The sequence below is a fragment of the Podarcis erhardii genome (genome assembly GCF_964252035.2).
Source record: "Podarcis erhardii genome assembly, chromosome: Z".
NCBI lineage: Eukaryota > Metazoa > Chordata > Lepidosauria > Squamata > Lacertidae > Podarcis > Podarcis erhardii.
Genome location: NC_138504.1, coordinates 33,712,171 through 33,730,733, shown reverse-complemented (window position 1 = coordinate 33,730,733; position 18,563 = coordinate 33,712,171). Strand labels below are relative to the sequence as shown.

Sequence of the window (18,563 nt, the reverse complement as noted above, 5' to 3'; positions counted from 1 at the left end):
AGGACTTACTACTTGCTTGCTCTTCCTCTTGCTTCGTACATAGCCAAAGAAACCTTTTTAATACTTGACCTCTCTTGCAAGCCTGAGTTCATTCTCCTTGCAACTGTTGGCTACTCCTGTATACTCTTCTTTTGTGATTTCCCATTTCTTATACAGTGGTACCTCTGGTTACAAACGCTTCGGGTAATGAGCTCTGCTAACCCGGAAGTAGTACCTCGGGTTACCAACTTTGCCCCAGGATGAGAACAGAAATTGTGGTGCAGCGGCAGTGGGAGGCCCCATTAGCAAAAGCGCGCCTCAGGATAAGGAAAGATTCAGTTTAAGAATGGACCTCCGGAGCGAATTAAGTTCAGAGCCGGAAGTACCATTGTACATGCCCTTAACTGCTTCTTATGAAGCCACTTCAGTGTTTCTTTAGATGCCTCCCACTTTTCTTTCTTGTTGCAGTTGTCTGCATTTGTCCTTTCAATATTTCTACTTTAAGAAACTCTCATCCACCTTGGCCTCCCTTCTCTTTGTGTTTTCTGACCGTGGGATTTTGCCTAGTAGCTCCTTAAGCTTTTTGAAATTGGCCCTCTTAAAACTCAGATGCGGAAAGCCTGTTTTCGTGACACTCCATTTCTTTTGTGTTGATCTAATGAGCCAGCTATTACAGTGCTTTAATTTTTCAACTGGCTTGAGCTTCTGGTGTTTCTCCGCCCCCCCCTTCCAGAGCCCCCCTTCACCCTTCTTTTTCCAGCCAGTGCTACATTACAGTGGTACCTCGGGTTACAGACGCTTCAGGTTACAGACTCCACTAACCCATAAATAGTACCTCGGGTTAAGAACTTTGCTTCAGGATGAGAACAGAAATTGTGCGGCAGTGGCGCAGTGGTGGTGGGAGGCCCCATTAGCTAAAGTGGTGTCTCAGGTTAAGAACAGTGTCAGGTTAAGAACGAACCTCCAGAACGAATTAAGTTCTTAACCCGAGGTACCACTGTACTGCACTTCAGAGAGAAGAGGAACTCTCTGCCTGACTATGCTTTGAGCACAGTGCTAACAGGCAAATGACCAGCAAGCAACGTCCAGAAAGGGGACAGAGGAGGGATTTCTCTTCTCCTCTCTGTGAGTTTCAATTTCCTTCTAACTAATCTTTGTGGTTAAGAGGAAGCAGCCCAGGTGGGCAATCCTGTGCCAATAAAGACCTGGAGATTTGGACATCGTGCTGGTATTTATTGTCCTGGTTGCTGAGTTGACATAATGTCAATAGGGAATAATCTGGGGGAGCAGCATTTTTGGAGAGAATTTGGCACCTCGAACATGTTGCTGAGGATTGCTAAAATCATAGCACTGTAGGGTTGGGAGGGACCCCAAGGGTCATCTAGTCCAACCTCTTGAAGTGCAGGAATCTCAGATAAAGAATCCCTGACATATGGCCAGCCAACCTCTGCTTAAAAGCTTCCGACAAAGGAGGTATAATTGTGTTTATATTACCTGTTTATGATTATAGGAAGCTGCATTATACAGAGTCAGAAGATTGGTCAATCTAGCTCATATTATCAGCACTGACTGGCAGCATCACTCCAGGGGATATTTTCAGTCATACCCAGAGATTCCAGGGAATGAACTTGGAACCTTCTGCGTGCAAAGCAGATGTGTCACTAATGAGCTAGGGCCCCTCCCAGAAGCAGAGGGAGAGGCTTTGTGCCATGACACTATTGGTCCATCTAGCTCAGTATTGTCAACACTGAGTGGAAGCAGTTCTCCAGGGTTTCTGGCATGGGATCACTGGAGATGCCAGTGGTAGAATCTGGAGCCTTCTGCCTGCAAAACAGATGCTCTACCACAGGGATGTGAATTCACCCAAAGAACTGAAAAAACCTGCCCTGTACTAAGTCAGGTCATTGCTTGTCTAACTCAATGTTGTCTACACTGACTGGCTGCAGCTCTCCAGGGTTTCACCTCACAGGGCTACTTGGAGACGTTGCTAGCGATTGAGTCTGGGACCTTCCACATGCAAAGCAAATGCCCTGTTCTTCAAAATATTCTGCCTTTGCTCAGACCCCACCTGGAATAATGAGTCCAGTTCTGGGCGTCACAATTTAAGAAGGATATTGACAAGTTGGAATGTATGCAGAGATGATTAAGGGTCTGGAAACCAAGCCTTATGAGAAACGGTTGAAGGAGTTGGATATGTTCACCTGCATAAGAAGAAACTGAGAGGGGATATGATAGCCATCTGAAGGGATTGATGCTCCAGAAGGTGGTAGGAACTAATCCAGTAGATTCAAACAACATGGAAGGAGATTCTTACTAAACCCTAGGAACAGTGTTCTGACAAAAGAGCTGTTTGAAAGTGGAACAGAGACTCCTTTGGAAGGTGGTGTGCACTGCTTTTTATTGGAGGCTTTTAAGCAGATGTTGGATGGCCATATGCCTAGGATTTTTAGCTGTAATTCCTGACTTGCAGGGGGTTGGAGAAGGGGGTCCCTTCCAACTCTACAGCTATATGATTCTATGAAAAGGAAGAGGTGGAATCTTTCATATTTATATGTGCTGGGATTCCCATGCCCTCTCCCCATTCCACTGAGTGGCTGATCTGTTTATCCAAGCAAGCTGCTCCCCAAGCAGACCCACTTAAATGAATGTCCACAAGCAAGTCATGCCAGTTGATTTCAATGGGTCTGCTCTGAGTAGGACTGAACATTGGCAATGATCCCATGTGCTGAACCATGCACCCCCCATCTCTTATTGATGCATAGTGTATGAGGAGGGGGAGCAATAGCATGGGGGTGGATAATTAAGGTTGAAACAGCCTGTACCAGGTGGTTCTCATTCATTACTAGATCTGGGTCAGCCACCAGAGAAGAGGAGAAGAAGAAATGGGGGACGGGGGGGACAGGGAGGGGGTGTGGCACCCACAACACAAATAGAAAAACTAATAAAATAGGGGAGCTTGAGAAACATTTTGGGCTTTAAAGTAGCTTGTGAACGAGAAGCAGGCAGAAGTTTGCCAATCAGAACTGAGTTTATAACGTGTGTTTTTCCTCTCTGTTTTCTCTATTTGCACCCCTGGCTAGGAGTGGAACAGTTTCATTGGCATTTCAACGCCCTGGTCACTTGGCGTTTCCTTCAAAGGGAGCTGTTTGCAAATTTCTAACCAAATCTGGGCATGTTGTAGAGTTGGAAGGTACCTCCAGGGGTTATCTAGCCTAACCCACTGCAGTGCAGCAATCTGTTTTCTCATTCTGGGCTAGAGGAGCAAGGGCAGCAGTTGCAGACCTCAGAAAACTCTGAGGTGGATGTGAAAAGTACAGTGTACAGAACAATTCCTGCCACTCGCTAGAGGAGGAAGAGGAGGAAGTCTAAATAAGAGACTTCTTATTGAGAGGGATAGAGGCAACAATGGGCAAAAGTAACAGGACGTTCTGGGAGATGTGCTGTCTTCCAGGTGCAAAGATTCAGAGAGGTTGCAAAAACTTACAAAGCCCACTGACCCCAACCCCTTCCTTCAAAATTCATGGGGGGTCCAAAAGATACTTTCAGACACAGCCTTTGTCATACAGCAAAGGACTATGAGACTCTGGGCAGGAAGCTGAAGGGCCTTGGGGCACTTGGTTTTTTATATCCCTCCTTCCTGCTGAAGGTCATGGCCCAGGAAGGAGGAAAATACTGGAAGTAAACCACTGGGTGTGCAGATGCTGTTTTCAGGAAAGGTTTGGCTTCCTGGGCCATAGTCTCTGCTTCCTTAAGGAAGGAATTCTGGCAAGAGATGGGTTGCATCTCACAGCGGTTAGCAAGAATGTGTTTGCTAAGAGTCTCATGAAGCTGATCAGAAGAGCTTTAAACTAGATCCTGAGGAGGAGGGAGACAACACTCCAGATGACAGCGGAACTCAGATCACAGGATTTTGCGGGGGTAATAACTTCATTGATGCACAGGAAACTGAGGCACCAGAATGTGCTACATTGCTGGGAACTACAAGGAGGAAGCAGATGGAGGGTTTCAGTAGTCTCTATACTAATGTATAGAGTATGGGAAACAAGCAAGAGGAATTGGAGCTCGTAATACAGGATGGCAAATGTGACCTCATAGGCATTACTGAAACATGGTTGAATGAGATTCATTACTGGAATGTAGGAATTGAGGGGTATAACCTGTTCAAAATGAATAGACCAAACAGGAAGAGAGGGTGAATAGCATTATAGATAAAGGATGAGTACACTTGTGAACTTGTGTGGTGTAATGGTTAGAGTATTGGACTAGGACCTGGGAGAGCAGTGTTTGAATCCTCATTCAGCAATGAAGCTCACTGGGTGACTTTGCGCCAGTCACCTTCTCTTAGCCTAACCTACCTCACAGGGTGAAATGGGGAAGAGGAGAATCAGGTTCACCACCTTAAACTCATTGGAGGAAAAAGGTGGTATATAAATTTAATATATAAATATAAGAGATCCATGACCTGGAGCATGGAAGGCAGATTGAAAGTATATGGGTAAAAATTGTGGGAGAGAGAAACAATAGTGACCTTATTCTCTGTGTCTTCTATAGACCACCAAGTGGATAATGCATTCCTAGAGCAGATTACAAAACATTCAAAAAGGAGAAATATTGAAAAGAGGTGTGGGAACTCCTAGCTACTTCAAATGAATTCAAATCTCCAGGGCCAGATGAGCTGCACCCAGGGGTACTAAAGGAGCTTGTGGATGTAATCTCAGTCTATAACCTTTGAGAATCCTTAGAGACCTCTTGGTGAGGTCACTGTGGACTGGAGGCAGGCAAGTTTTGTTCCTATCTTCAAAAGGGGGGGGGGGAGGAGACAAGAAAGGAGATTCCGATGAAACATCAGGAAAGACTTTCAGATGGCAAGAGCTGTTCAACAGTGGAACAGACTCTCACAAGAGGTGGTGGGCCCTCCTTCATTGGAGGTTTTTAAGCAGAGGTTGGATGAACACCTGTCATGAATGCTTTATTTGAGATTCCTGCATTGCAGGGGGTTGGACTAGATGATCTAGGCATCTGAATGTACAGTGTGAAATCAGGATATGGATTTCCTTGAGCTCTGATCATGCCTCTTGCTTGCCTGGATGGGGGATGGAGACGGCTATGTGAGCAAAAACCACCCACATTTGCCTTTGGTCCCTGGCAAGCAACCCCTGGTGAGCTGCCCAGGAGTGAATGCAGCCCTAGGGCCAAGAAAACACTCCCTCCAACCCTAAGATACATAGGTTTATAATACAAATTTCCATGTGCTTGGAAGAGTTTGCTTTCAAGCAGAATTTCCCAAGACCATCTTTCCAAACCCAGTGTCGACTCTTACTCATCAGATCTGTTTCCACCCAAGCTGCGTGGCATCAGCCGGCATTCTCCTTAGACCGTGAATAAATTGATGTTGGATTTTGTAGCGTACGCAGCAAGGAAAGGATAATCTCATGTGTGATGGAGATGATGGGAGCCAAGTCTTTCAAGGTTGTAAACCAACCGTGCTTTTGTGAACTGTGTCAGCCCTGTCTTCGCATCTAAACAAAATCCTGGATTGACTATGCTTTTAAGGCTCAAGGACGGATCTAATGGGGAACATGGGCAGCTTGATAGGAACCAGCCTGGAAATCTATAAGTGGGAGGGTGGAAGTTAACTCATTAACCTAATTAGGAACATAGGAAGTTGCCTTGTATGACAGCAGACCATTTGTCCATCTAGCTCAGTATTGTCTGCCTGGATTGGCAGGGTTTCAGAGGCTGAGCTGTGCCCTTCAAAATAAAGGTTCTAGTCCTCATCGTTGTAAATAAAAGCATGATTTAAATAAGGAGCTGTCATGCTGAGTCAGGGCATTGGTCCATCTAGCTCAGTGTTATCTGGCAGCAGCTCTCCAAGGGTTCGGACAGGGTTTTCTCTTAGCTCTATTGATGCAATTTTTCATATGGATATATCATTTTTTTAAAAAGCTCTGCCTGATTACTGGAGAGCACTTTTGGGGAAATACGGTGGTTCTGCATACAGCCCCCAGAGGAATCTGAATGGCTGGGGGCAAAGCATGACATTTATGGACACCCCCTCCAAAGTAATTTACTGGGTGACAGCTCTACTTAACTGTTGATGCTCCTTTCCATGAGCTTTAGCTTGATGCCAGTTGCGCCCCCGACTTCTCTGCACCCTCAAATGAGAGTCATGCAGCCAGATGCCTTGCTGTGGCGATGTTTGGAGAGTCTGTGTAGTGGAGCGCTGGAGTTTCTTTTGCAGTCGATAACCAGCGTGGCTGAGACCCAGTTCTGTCGTGAGCAATGAAGAAGACAGCCTTTCCTCCTCAGTTATTTTTAATGTGTTCAGCATTCATGGGCTCTTCTAAATAATGACAATAGGAGAGGAAGAATCATAGAATCATAGAGTTGGAAGAGACCACAAGGGCCATCGAGTCCAACCCCCTGCTGCCATAAGAGGCTGCCATAAGAGAATAAGACAAGCCTGCTGGACCAGGCCAGTGGCCCATCTAGCCTAGTACACTGTTCTTACAGTGACTGTCCAGTTGGCCATTATAGGAAGCCCACAAGCCAGGATCAAAGCACAAGACCAGTCCCCAAACCTGTGGTTTTCAGTACTTGGAATTCAGAAGCATTATTGCTCCTCCTACTCACCTTTCCTCTAAACTAAACTACTCTTAACTTTCTCCGGTGTTTGAAAAACAGCCCTGCCTGGAACCTGCTGCAGAGGAGCCTCCTTCTGCAAGAGCCCACCGCCATCTCAGGTCAAGGCAGGCAGCAACCTGGGAAAGAGACATCTTTAGTGGTGGTGCCCCAGTTACTGATTTGCTTTCCCAAGAAAGGCCCTGCTTGGTTCCTTCCTTGCTGAAGACTTCTGGGATTTCTATCACTGATAGCAGAGCTACTTAAGTAACATAGGCGGAGTCCAGAGAGAAAAGCAACAGATAATGAATGACTGAGGGAAACAGAACAAAAACAGCATATAAAGTGAGGCAACAGGATAGGTTTCTCTTTCTTAGGATAGGCCTCATTCACAGCAGAAACTGCAGGAGCCCACCACCATCTCAGGTAAGGCTGAATACTACCAGGGAAACAGTTTCTTCAGTGGTGGTGTGTCAGTAAGAGATTGCTCTCCCAGGAGAGGCCTGCTTGGCTTCTTCTTCACTTAAGACTTCTGGGGCTTATATCAGGGATGGTCAATCCAGAGTCCTCTGGTTGCGTGCCAGCCTCTGGGACTGCTGTTGCATGTTGCGTGTGTGTTTGTGCATCTCTTCACAGCGTGAAAAAAGCACTAGATATGAATGGACAAATCTGTCAGGTTCACATCCTCATATTTCCAGACTTTAAGTACCACTCTCAATATTTCTGCTGCAATTTGCCATTTACCACTCAAAAATTTGGCAGCGTTTTGCCCACAGTGTTAGCAGAGCACCCCTTTTCTCTAAACTCAAAAGTGCCAGACTCTGCATCCTTTTCCTCAAAGTTGCCCTTTTCAGACCCTTTCCCCAAGGTAAAGGTAGAGGGACCCCTGACCATTAGGTCCAGTCGTGACCAACTCTGGGGTTGCAGTGCTCATCTTGCTTTATTGGCCGAGGGAGCCGGCGTACAGCTTCTGGGTCATGTGGCCAGCATGACTAAGCTGCTTCTGGCGAACCAGAGTAGCGCACGGAAACACTGTTTACCTTCCCACCAAAGCGGTACCTATTTATCTACTTGCACTTTGATGTGCTTTCGAACTGCTAGGTTGGCAGGAGCAGGGACTGAGGAACGGGAACTCACCCTGTTGCAGGGATTCGAATTGCCAACCTTCTGATCGGCAAGCCCTAGGCTCTGTGGTTTAACCCACAGCACCACCCGCATCCCTTTCCCTACTTCCTTGTTATTCCTTTTAGAGGTGTGGTGACTTTTCACAGTATGTAGTTATCCCGTAGATTTGTAGAAAGGTGTTCTAGAATCCTAGAATTGTAGTACTGTGTAGTCCATTCTCCTGCAGTTTTATTCTCAGTTCCTTTTCCTGAGCTTCCTCCTGGTTAGGAGATCTCCTCTACGTCCTATTAAATTTTTTCTCCATTAATGTCTCAACTTCAGCTGTGCATTGCTCTGTCATTTTTATGAGAGCTTTGCAGTATTTATGCAAGGGGGGGGGATAAACTCTGTGGGCTGCTCTCGTGCGTTCAGGAGGCCCCCCTCCCCCACTTCCCATCCGTTTCCTCTTCTATCTCCTGTTTAATTTTTTATCTTCTTTTCCTCTCCTCCCCCACCCTAGATCGGGAAGGAAATTAGAAGCTTGGCTCTCTTGCCAGATGGCCTGAATGAAGTCTTTGCCTCTGTAATATTTCACCAGGAAGAAATTGCAGCCCATTAACTTGGATGGGTTTTGAAAGAGAATTGGAGAAGTTCGTGGGGTAAAAGGCTGTGTCGGTGGCTACTAGCCACAATGGCTGTGCTGTGTGTCCGTGGTCAGAGGCAGCGATTCTTCTGAATACCAGTTGCTGGAAACTGCAGGAGGGGGGAAGAGAGTGTTCTTGCATTCGAATCCTGCTATAGCAGGCTTCCCATAAACATCTGGCTGGCCATTGTGAGAATAGGATGCTGGATTAAATGGGCCTCTGGCCTGATCCAGGAGGGCTCTTCTTATGACTCCCATTGTAGTAAGCAGGTTTGAAACCTAATTCTGTGGGTACAGGAGTGTATCCCATTGAGCTGAATTAGTTGCATTCCTACCAATGATTAGCACGATTCTATGAATGAGTTTTGTTCTTAACAATGTGTTGTTCCTTTATGCCTGTCACAGCAACGTCAAATTCATTTGGTCCTAGAAGCAGCCCACCCTGATTTCCTGGAATTGCAGGTGGGAAGAATGTTCTTGGTGCCCCAGAAGCATCTGGTTGGCCGCTGGGAGGACAGGATTTTGGACTAGATGGGCCATTGGCCTGATCAAGCAGCCTTCTTCTGATGCTCTTGTTCCTCTTAGAAAGGGCTTTCCAGGTTTCAGCTTTCCCCACCTCTTTATTACTGTGACTTGTGAAATGGCACGTGCCAAAACTCCCTTTCTAACACTATTTTTAAAGGAAATATGTGGGTCAATTACCCTTTGTAGAATTAGGCAAGTAGGGTAAAAGACTGTGAATCTGTGGTTTGCAGGCAGAAAGTCTGGTGTCCAATCCATGGTATCTCCAGGCAGGACTGGGAACGTATTCCACCTGAAAACCAGAAGAGCTGCTGCTAGTCAGTGCCTGTAATACTGAGCTAAATAGTCCCATGATCTTGATGTGGCAGAGGACAGCTACCAATGTTTCTAGTTAATTCTTTCCTCCATTGAGAACTATGAGGACTGGAATCTTATTTGATTTCAAGGGGAAGGTCAATAGCTCAGTTATGGAGCACCTGCTTTGCATGCAGAAGGTTCCAGCTTTAATCCCCAGCAGCATCTCCAGGTAAATCTGGGAATGATTATCTGCCTGAAACCCTGGAGAGCCACTGCTGCTAGTCAGTGTAGGCAATACTGAACTAAATAGACCCAGGTCTGATTAAGCAGAAGGCTGCCTCCTAGATTCTATCCTTTTTCCAGATCAGTAGTTTCCAAAGTGGGAGGTACTCCCCCCTTGAGGACAGTGGGATTACATAGGGGTAATCTAAGAGGCAAGGGGTAGGCAGGGGGTCTTGGGAGGTCCTGCTAAATGACTTCCAACCAGATATTGGGAAGGTGTTATACCTTCACCAGGCAGACCCATCATTTTACTGAACAGTGAAGGCATCAATAAATGTGGCATCTAAGACTCATGCTAAATGACTATCGGACTTTGAAAAGCTGGTAACACTGGATCAAGTCCATCAGTTTTGTTGAATTCATTCAGCTAAATAGTTTAATTGGATTTTGAACACATGTGCTATTTATTGATACTGCTTTGAATTTTGTTGTGTTACGATCTTAGTAGGTAGGTCCTGCAAATCTCTTTTCTGAATAATGTTTTTTGTAGAGTAGAGGGGGGCTGGGAATGAGTTTCTGGAGTCAAGGGAGGGGGGCGCGGTCCAAACAAGTTTTTTTGGGGGGGCCTGCTCTAGATGGAGACATGGTCTTGCAGCTCTTTCTCCACCAAGAAACTGTTCCTGATAACATCGTGCATCCATACAATGTTCTTCCCAGTGCAAGCCCAAACCTTTTCCAGATCTTTCAAGTTTCACATTTACCTCTATGTTCCCCCCGAAGGCACAGGGCAGAAAACAACCTTTCAGAAACAAGTCACAACTAGTGAAATGGCAAGTTTAGAAGATATCACATTACACTGTATTTTGCTTCTTCCTTTTCTGTTGTTCATCTAAAGAGAAGGGGAGATTAATCACCTATTCAGCAACCCTCAGTTGAGATTGACTGGCTCTATGTAAGAGCAATTATCGGGGGGGGGGGGAGAGAGAGAGAGAAAGCAGGAAAAAGCTTCTCAAAAATATATGTAGAACACCAGAACTGCGTTGGTGCAAGGATTTTAAAAGGAAATTAAATCTTATTTGGGGGGCAAGCGGTGATCACTTTCTGGGAGACAATATGGGTGAGGGGAAGAAGTTGTTATAATTGATCCTTGCAGAGTATTTATGCAAAGCAGGCCCTGAGTTACAGGCCTTCCAAGGAACATAAAGTAAGATTCTAATCCTCTGTACAAGGGGCTGAATTAAATAGGACCATAGGAAGCTGTCTTCTCTGGGGTCCATCTAGCTCAGCAGGGCCGGCCCTCCCCTGAGGCAGACTGAGGCAGCCACCTTGGGCGGCAGAATCCCGCGGGGCAACTGCTTCCAGAGAGATCTTGCGGAACTCTCATGTGACCCTGGGAAGCGAGGCTTGTGGAGTGGAGAGGCACCTTTTCATTTTGCCTCAGGGATGAGGCGCTCCTGTAGCTCAGCACTGTCTACACTGGCTGGCAGCAGCAGCTCTCCACAGTTTTAAGCAGGGGGCTGTTGCCAGCAACTGAGCCTGGACTCTTCTGCATGCAAGGCAGATGCTCTGCTGCTGAGTTGCAGGCCTTTCTTGGTGTGAATGTGCTCCTGAATGCACGAGCCCTCACAAGTGTGTTGCCTGTGTGCCTGTAGCTTCAGGTAAGCACAGTGGAGCCATCCACCTCAAGAAACATTATCTCGTTCTTTTTGTCCTCGCCTATCAATATCCCATGAGCGTATTAAACATTTAAACCCAAATGAACTCTGCTGTTGTTGAGGTATGGGCGCCTGCACGTAGAGGGGTGGGTGGGTGACGAGCTCAGTTTCAGTTTAAGTATATGCCCCCCTTTATAATGCAGCTATGTCAATTGGAAAAATGACACTGGTATTTAAAATGCTGTTCCGTAGTCCTCTTTAATTAAGGAAACGGCATAATACCAATCTGCTCTCATTAATGAATTTTTAACAGTCAAAAGGAGCCATGAGTGACATCCAGTAAGTTGTGGACTTGTTGGTGTGTTTTGGGCAGCATTTGAACAATTTAGACTCTGTTAGATGTCAGAATGAAAAAAACCTGTCTTTAGGGTCACTTTCTTTTGTTTTTTATCTATCTTTTACTTTGTTTTGCAAGATTCATATGCAACTCTGTTGTACTGAAACTCTAAGCTATTTACAAGTCTAAAAATATGAAAGAAAAAAAACAATGTCAACTCATGTTAATGATAAGAGCAATCCTCTATTGAAAACAGCATGCTGGACTGGATGGGCCCCCTTTGGTCTGATCCAGCAGCCAAGCTCCCTTATGTTCATTGGAGGACCTGGTCTTCTATCAAGTCAGGCTATTGGGTCCATCTACTTAGAACCTCTCCATTAGCAGGACGTCTACCCAAGATTTCTAGCATGTGCATATAAAATTGTAAGAAGAGCCTGCTGGATCAGACCAGTTCACCATCTAGCCCAGCATCCTGTTCTCACAGGTGCCTGTTGAGGAGAACCTGAACACAACAGTAGCGCTCTCCCTGATTAAATATTCAATTCACAAAAACATCAATTTGCAGTTAGAGCATTAAGAATGTGAGAAGAGCATGCCAAGGGCCCATCTAGTCCCAACAGCCTGTTCCCCCAGTGGCCAACCAGATGCCCCCAATGGAAAGTGCCTAGGCAGGATCCAAGCACAAGAGCCCTTTCCTCTCCTGTGCCTTCCAGAGACTGGCGTTCAGAAGCATTGCCACCTCCAACCGTGCAGCCAGAGAATAGCCATCAAGGCTAGCAGCCATCAACAGCCTTCCCCTCCTCTCCATGAATTTGAATTTTAAAGGATCCTGCAGGAGTGAGTTCCATAGTTTAACTCTGCAGTGCATGAAGAAGGACTTCCTTTTATCTGTCCTGAATCTTCTGACATTCAAGTTTCTCCAGATGTTCATAGGTTATAGTGCTATCAGAAAGGGAGAAGAACTTTTCTCTGTTAAGATCCTGGACCACATATTTGGCCAGAGAAGTTCTCAGAGTAAACGTGTTAGCTGGGGTGGCCACAAAACCTGGACCCACTGCTCACCTTAGACCTCCACGTGACCTTAGACCCCTAACCCTCTTTTAAAGCAGTTCCCATTGGTTCCCATTGCTATGCCCCATGGCAGCCAGTTCCGCTGTTGAACAATATGCTGTGTGAAGAAGGACTTCCTTTTCTCCACCCTGAATCTCCCTGCTGTCCAGCTTCGTTTGAAATCCTTTGTGAAGCTGGTGGAGCTCAAAGGAGAGAAAAGGGGGCCTAAACTGAGCTCTGTGCAAGGCAGTGAGTGGTAGGAAGCTGCTAACTTGGCAACTAAGCCGGAGATACAATTACTCGAGCTGAAGTAATTATGTCGACGTATCCTGCGGTAACCCTATCTCCCAACTAGGGCTTAGTGGCAGACGGGGCCAGCAGGAACGGCGCGTCGGAGAGCCTTAACGAAATGGCACATGGAGCACTCGCAGACCGTGGGATTTGGAGCTGCTCCTAGAATCGTAGAATTGTAAAGTTGGAAGGACCCCCAAGGGCCAGCTAGTTCAGCCCCCTGCAATGCAGCAATCACAGCTAAGGAATCCCTGGCAGGTGGCCATCCAACCTCTGTTTAAGAACCCCCAACAAAGGATTTCCTACCACCTTCCCAGGGAGTCTGTTCCACGGTCACTTCCTTACTGTCAGAAAGTTCTGGTTGTGTTCTACTGCTGGAGGCAGTGTGCATCTGAACACCAGTTGCTAGGAATCCCAGGTGGCGAGAATGCTGCTGAGCTCAGGTCCTGCTTGGAGACTTCCCATTGGGGCATCTGGTTGGGCACTGTGAGGGCAGGATCCTAGCCTTGATGGACCACTGGGCAACTACTGGTGCTTTCAGGCAAGTGGGCATGCTCTTAACTATGGCCATGGCAAGATCTCATCTCATTGTTAATAATATTTATTTATATAATGCATTTACATCCTGCCTTTCCTGCAAGAGCTCCAACATTTACACCACCCTGTCTTGGACGGATGCTGTTTGCCTTGGCTGCTCAGCTGTTCCATGTTAGAGGCTGTGCCAATCAATTGGCGCTTTTCTGCCCCCACTCCCCACCTGCTTTTCCTCAGAGCAAATAAATGTGATTAACTGGCTAATTAGGATATATTTTCTGCTTGGGCCCCTCCTCCCTTTCCTCCTTCCTTAGAGAGGAGGGTGGCTGTCTGCAAATAGCTAGCTCAGAACCATCTCTCCTAATAGGGCTGTCACAACAGACCCTAGATGCATCCAACACAGCTGTGTTGCAATTTCCTAGTAGGCATGCTCTGTGGGGAATGAAGATAAGTAGCAATGCCCAGTTGTGGGGATCCCCCATTCTTTTTCTTTTTAAATGATGTATGGGATAAATAATTTTGTCAGGTCAAACTTAGGAGCGTAGGAACATGCAAGATCACATTATGCGTCCACTCAGCCACATCAACTGTCACTGTTGAAGGTACCATCACATCAGACCCATTCTGCATTTTTTAGAACTCGAATATTTTAGCACAACTGTACCTATACACTTTGGAACTCCCCTCCTAGTGACATCAGTAGTATTTGAAATTCCCTGGGTGCCAGGCACGTGTTGGGACTGCGAATGGTCCACTTGTGACCAGATGGAGATGCCCTGTTGTTGGCTTGGCAGCTGACATCTCCACCACCTGTCTGTTGTGGAGAATGTCAAGAGTCTTCACATGCGCCATGCTCCTTGCTGTTTCTCACCTCCCTCCTTGGGGAAGGGATGCGCAAGCACTCATTCTCCCCCTCTTCCACTCCCTCTTAACTCCATAGCAGCGCAAGGGCATATCTCTTTGCACTTGAATCCTTGCTTGTGAGTCACACATGCAGCCCCCTCTCCAGTGTGCACAGGAAGGAAGCCCCCCCATGCTCCAACAACAAAGCTCACCTCCCCAGGTAGCCATGTGGAGGGTCACGCAGCAGGACTCCTTTCCCAGCCAGAGCGAATATGTGCCTGGTGTGAGAGGAGAGACAGTGGCCCAGACCTTGCCCCCCACCCCCCATTGCCAGAGCTGCTACCAGTTTCCCAGGGGCAGCCGTGGGTGAGCTCGGTTCCTGCACATGTGGCCAGGGCACGGTTGGTTGTGGCTGCACACAGCAAGCAGCAGGAGGGGACAATGTGCAAGTGTTTAAAGGCTGGTGGAGGTGATTCCTCCAGAATTGGGAAGGCGAGTCAGCTGAAGATTGAGGCAAGCGCAGGCAGCAGCAGGAGGAGGTGGTGGCACTCAGTTCAGAGTTGTTTCCAGGTGCATTGGAGGAACAACGCCAGGAGGGGAGCTTCCTGACTTCTGCTGCAGGTTTGGCTCAGTTTCCCCTCCCTCTGGCTTATTTAATTCTAGGCAGTGCTGGATTAAACCCTGTGGAGGCCCTTAGACAGTCGAAACCGTGAGGGCTTCCCTCATGCGCATGCTCTAGTGGGAAAACATTGAACTAAGAAAGTTTGATTGCAATTTTATTTCAATATCAAATCAATATTATATTGATCTTTTGCCTTGAAGCCCCCAAAGGCATGGCCTATTCTACCTATTTGGTAATTCGACACTGATTTTTTTTATGTGGGTGCCACCCCACACACCCTTTCCCTTCCTCCTGGAGGAAGAGCTGCCTCTTTCCAATTCTCTGAGGCCTTCTCTTCCTCCTTCCTCTTGCCCAGCCACTCCCAGCTGGCCTGAAAACTTGGCTGCAGCTGCAGGGAGTGACGGGGTGGGTGGGCATGGCTTCCCCAAGGAAGGAGAGTGGGAGCCATGCGGGCACATGGGGGGACACATCCCAGACCTGGGACCTCGCCAGTGAGGGGGCAGTGGGGGTGGGCAAGGCCAGGAAAGTGGCTGTGCAGTGGTGACAGCAAGGCAGGTGCACAGCAGTGGCTCCTCTCCCTCTCCCAGAGCAAGAAAGGCAATGAAGTAAGTTTCTCGCAGACACTTCTCTCCTTCTCAGTCCCATGAGCAGAGAAGTCCTTGCAGCTTTCCCTGTAGCTAAAGAACTGGGCAGCCTGCTTCGGACCTATTGACTCTGAAGGAAACTCTGCCGAGTTTCAGCTGGCTTGGCTCAGTGTGCAAAGGATGGCTTGTCAGCAACATCCTTCCTTCCAGCTTTGTGTGTGTGGCCCCATTCCCCCAGTCCACACTTGGCTGCATGAGGGGGACCTGGGTGCAGATGACACAGGAGAGAAGCATTTCACAAAGCAGCTTGGAGGCTTTTGTGAGCAAGTCAGGTGTCATCTTTGTCTGTTTTAGCCTTGGGTTAGGCTCAGTAGTCATCCCATTTTCGTATTTGGATTTGTGGGTGGCAAGTGATGAAAATGCCATCTTGTATGGGTATGTGAAAAATAAAACGTATTTTCCCCCCTCATCACCATCATCGTCCATAGCTAATACTATGTGTGTGTTTTTCCTTCTTGCATACTGGGACAAGTGAATTGTTGCAAGAGTAAGCTACAGTCAAGCAACGTAGCTGAGATAATAGAATCGTAGAATTGTAGCGTTGGAAGGGACTCTGAGGGTCATCTAGTGCAGCGTTTCCCAACCTTGGGCCTCCAGCTGTTTTTGGACTACAACTCCCATCATCCTTAGCTAGCAAGACCAGTGGTCAAGGATGATGGGAATTGTAGTCCAAAAGCAGCTGGAAGCCCAAGGTTGGGAAACACTGATTTAGTGAACATGCTAGTGAATAGATATTCTGTTGTGGCTACTGTAAGCCAGGTTTAAGGTGTGATTTGGTTTATATAGCTTGAGTTTCTAACATCTAACTGGACATCAGGGAGACGACTTCACTTTTTTTTAATGGCCTGCTAAAAGCATTCTAAAAACATCAATGCAAGTTTAAATCTGTTTTTAGTCTTCTGTTATTTGGAAATCGTAATTCTTTTTGGTAAATTTTATTGTTTTATCTGTTTTGCAAACTGCTTTGAGGTTGTTGTTTTTACAACTGGCATGCAGCGATAGACTGCCTCTGGGCATAGGGGTACCATTCTCAGCTATCACAATTGAATCAGACCAAAAGCCCATGGTGCACGCAAGAAAGCTTTGGTTATTAAGCCCAGTGTGCTGCTGAGCCTAGGTCAGGGGGAAAGCCAGGATCACACCTATTAACTAGCACCACATGGGGGGGCCATGAAATGCATCTCTTAATCCTCTCCTGTTCTTTTCCTAGCCTCCCCAGCGCCCTCAGATCCATCAGCCATTCTGCAACGCCGCTGGCAAGCCTTGGCTCAGCAAACAGTCCATCAGGAGAGTGAGTTATCCTCACCCTGTGCCCTCCTTGCCATTATGTCTGGAAATATTAACACCACAAATCATGCCACCACGTGGCTTTTTTTTGTACTTAGTATATAAGACCTTTCTGACGTTGCCAAGAGAGAGAAAGGCAATCTTCTTCCTTCACAAGGGATCCTGCCCTGTGGCTTAGGGGTGGAGTCAGGCCCAGAGTTAGTCCAAATCAGAGCAGATTGATTGAAAACAAAGGACATGACCAACTTCAATCTGTTGATTCCAGTGGGTCTACTTTGAGCATTTCTTAGCTGGTTGTCAACCTTTAGGCTGCTTGGCTAGCTCTGAGATGCAGAGAGTTCCCCATACAGAAGACAGAGGTGTTTGTTTGGGGTGGGGGATTAAAGGGGGGAGAATCTGACAATTTTGACTTTTCTTCATTTTGCATTTTTCTGTTTTCCATATTTCCTTATCATTTTTTTAAAAAAATCCTCATGAAAATCCACCAGCGATTTAGTGCAAATGTTTCTTAATAGAACCATGCTTATGTGCCATTTTGCCTTAAAAACACCTCATTGCAAACCAGTTTCCCCCTAACATAATGTGATTTTTGCATGCTATTTTCCAACAAATATATACATTTTAATGCACCACAGTACGTGGATCTTGCATGTTTCTTGACTGGAGAATTCATTACAAAATTCAGAGGGGAGTGTATTCTGAAGGAAGGCTGGGCTTGGTTTTGCAAATTCTTTCCAAAAGCACCTTTTAAGACTTCTGGAAAGAGAATTGCAGATGAATGAAGCACCAGCAAAAGCCAGTGTGCCAAAAGAAACTGTGGGTGCCTGAGTTTTCCTCCATCCTTCTGAGCTTGAACCTTGAACTTTTTTTGAAAGCAGAATATCCTGAGCTTTGGTTCCATTTGCTGGGCCTGAAATGAGACAATGGTTTCCAATTTTCACATAGGGATTAATTAATTCAGCCATTTCTTTTCATCTCCAAATTGGTGGTGTGGTAAATGGGCACTGGGCTTAGTTTTCATGATCTTAAGCTCTGATTGAATTGTCACAGAGGGTATACTTTTTGCATTTTGTTGCCCTCTAACCACACCTTCCACAAATCCTATGTACCAATCAACTGGGGCTAACCCTCCTGCATCCAGCAAACTGGCTGATGAAAACTATTGCCATCATAAAGTCAATCATAAGCTCCTGCAATAACTATTTTGTAGTCCAAACAATAATGCAAATTTCTGTTTCTATAGTTGCTAGCTAGCAGCTGATTGGTGGCCTGTATACCAGATATATTTATTTATTATTCTCACACACACTCTCTCTCTCCCTCCCTCTTTTTCTCCCTCTCCTCCCCCTTTTTGTGTGTATGTGTTTTAAGCAGGGAGCAATAAAAACTGGAAGGGGGGCTGAGATTCCTGCACTTCAGGGGGTTGGACTAGATGACCCTTGGGGTTCCTTCCAAATCTCATAGAGTCTATGATTCTATGAAATCATGGAGAGCTGATGCCAGTCAGTGTAGACAATACTGAGGTAGGTGAAATTGAGTTAGAGGAGTATTGAACCAGAAAATATTTGGAGAATGGAGAATATTTAAGGATTATATAAGATCATAGTGTACCAATCACACCATATCAGCAGAACTTGAGTGATACTTGTAAACACAACAAATACCATTTGTGGAGTAGACGGGAACAATATTAAAGAATATAAAAATGTGTGGGCAGAACAACAACAGTATAAACAGCACAATAAGAATGATTGGAAGACTCGTTTTTTTTTAAAAATAATATTTATTAAAGTTTCAAAAAAGTTACAAGAATAAAAAAAGAAAACAAAAAGAAACAAAAAATACAAAATACAAAAAAGTAAAAACAATTAAAAACAAATCAACCTTTCCATATCTTGACTTTCATTTACTT

The 18,563-nt window shown here is 46.1% G+C and overlaps 1 protein-coding gene across 7 annotated transcripts in view; it reads left to right on the top strand.

Moving 5' to 3' along the window:
* The window catches only part of RXRA (retinoid X receptor alpha), a 131,597-nt gene that overhangs the window by 35,344 nt on the left and 77,690 nt on the right, over positions 1 to 18,563 (top strand). For 4 of the 7 annotated variants that reach the window (XR_014152539.1, XM_081847131.1, XM_081847130.1 and 1 more), the window contains exon 2: positions 16,575 to 16,655. The exons of the other annotated variants lie outside the window; for them this stretch is intronic. Coding sequence is in view for 3 of the 4 variants with exons in the window: in XM_081847131.1 (XP_081703257.1) it covers positions 16,575 to 16,655 (81 nt within the window). In the remaining variant the exon portion in view is untranslated. The remainder of the gene's footprint in view (positions 1 to 16,574; positions 16,656 to 18,563) is intronic. 7 annotated transcript variants of the gene reach the window in all.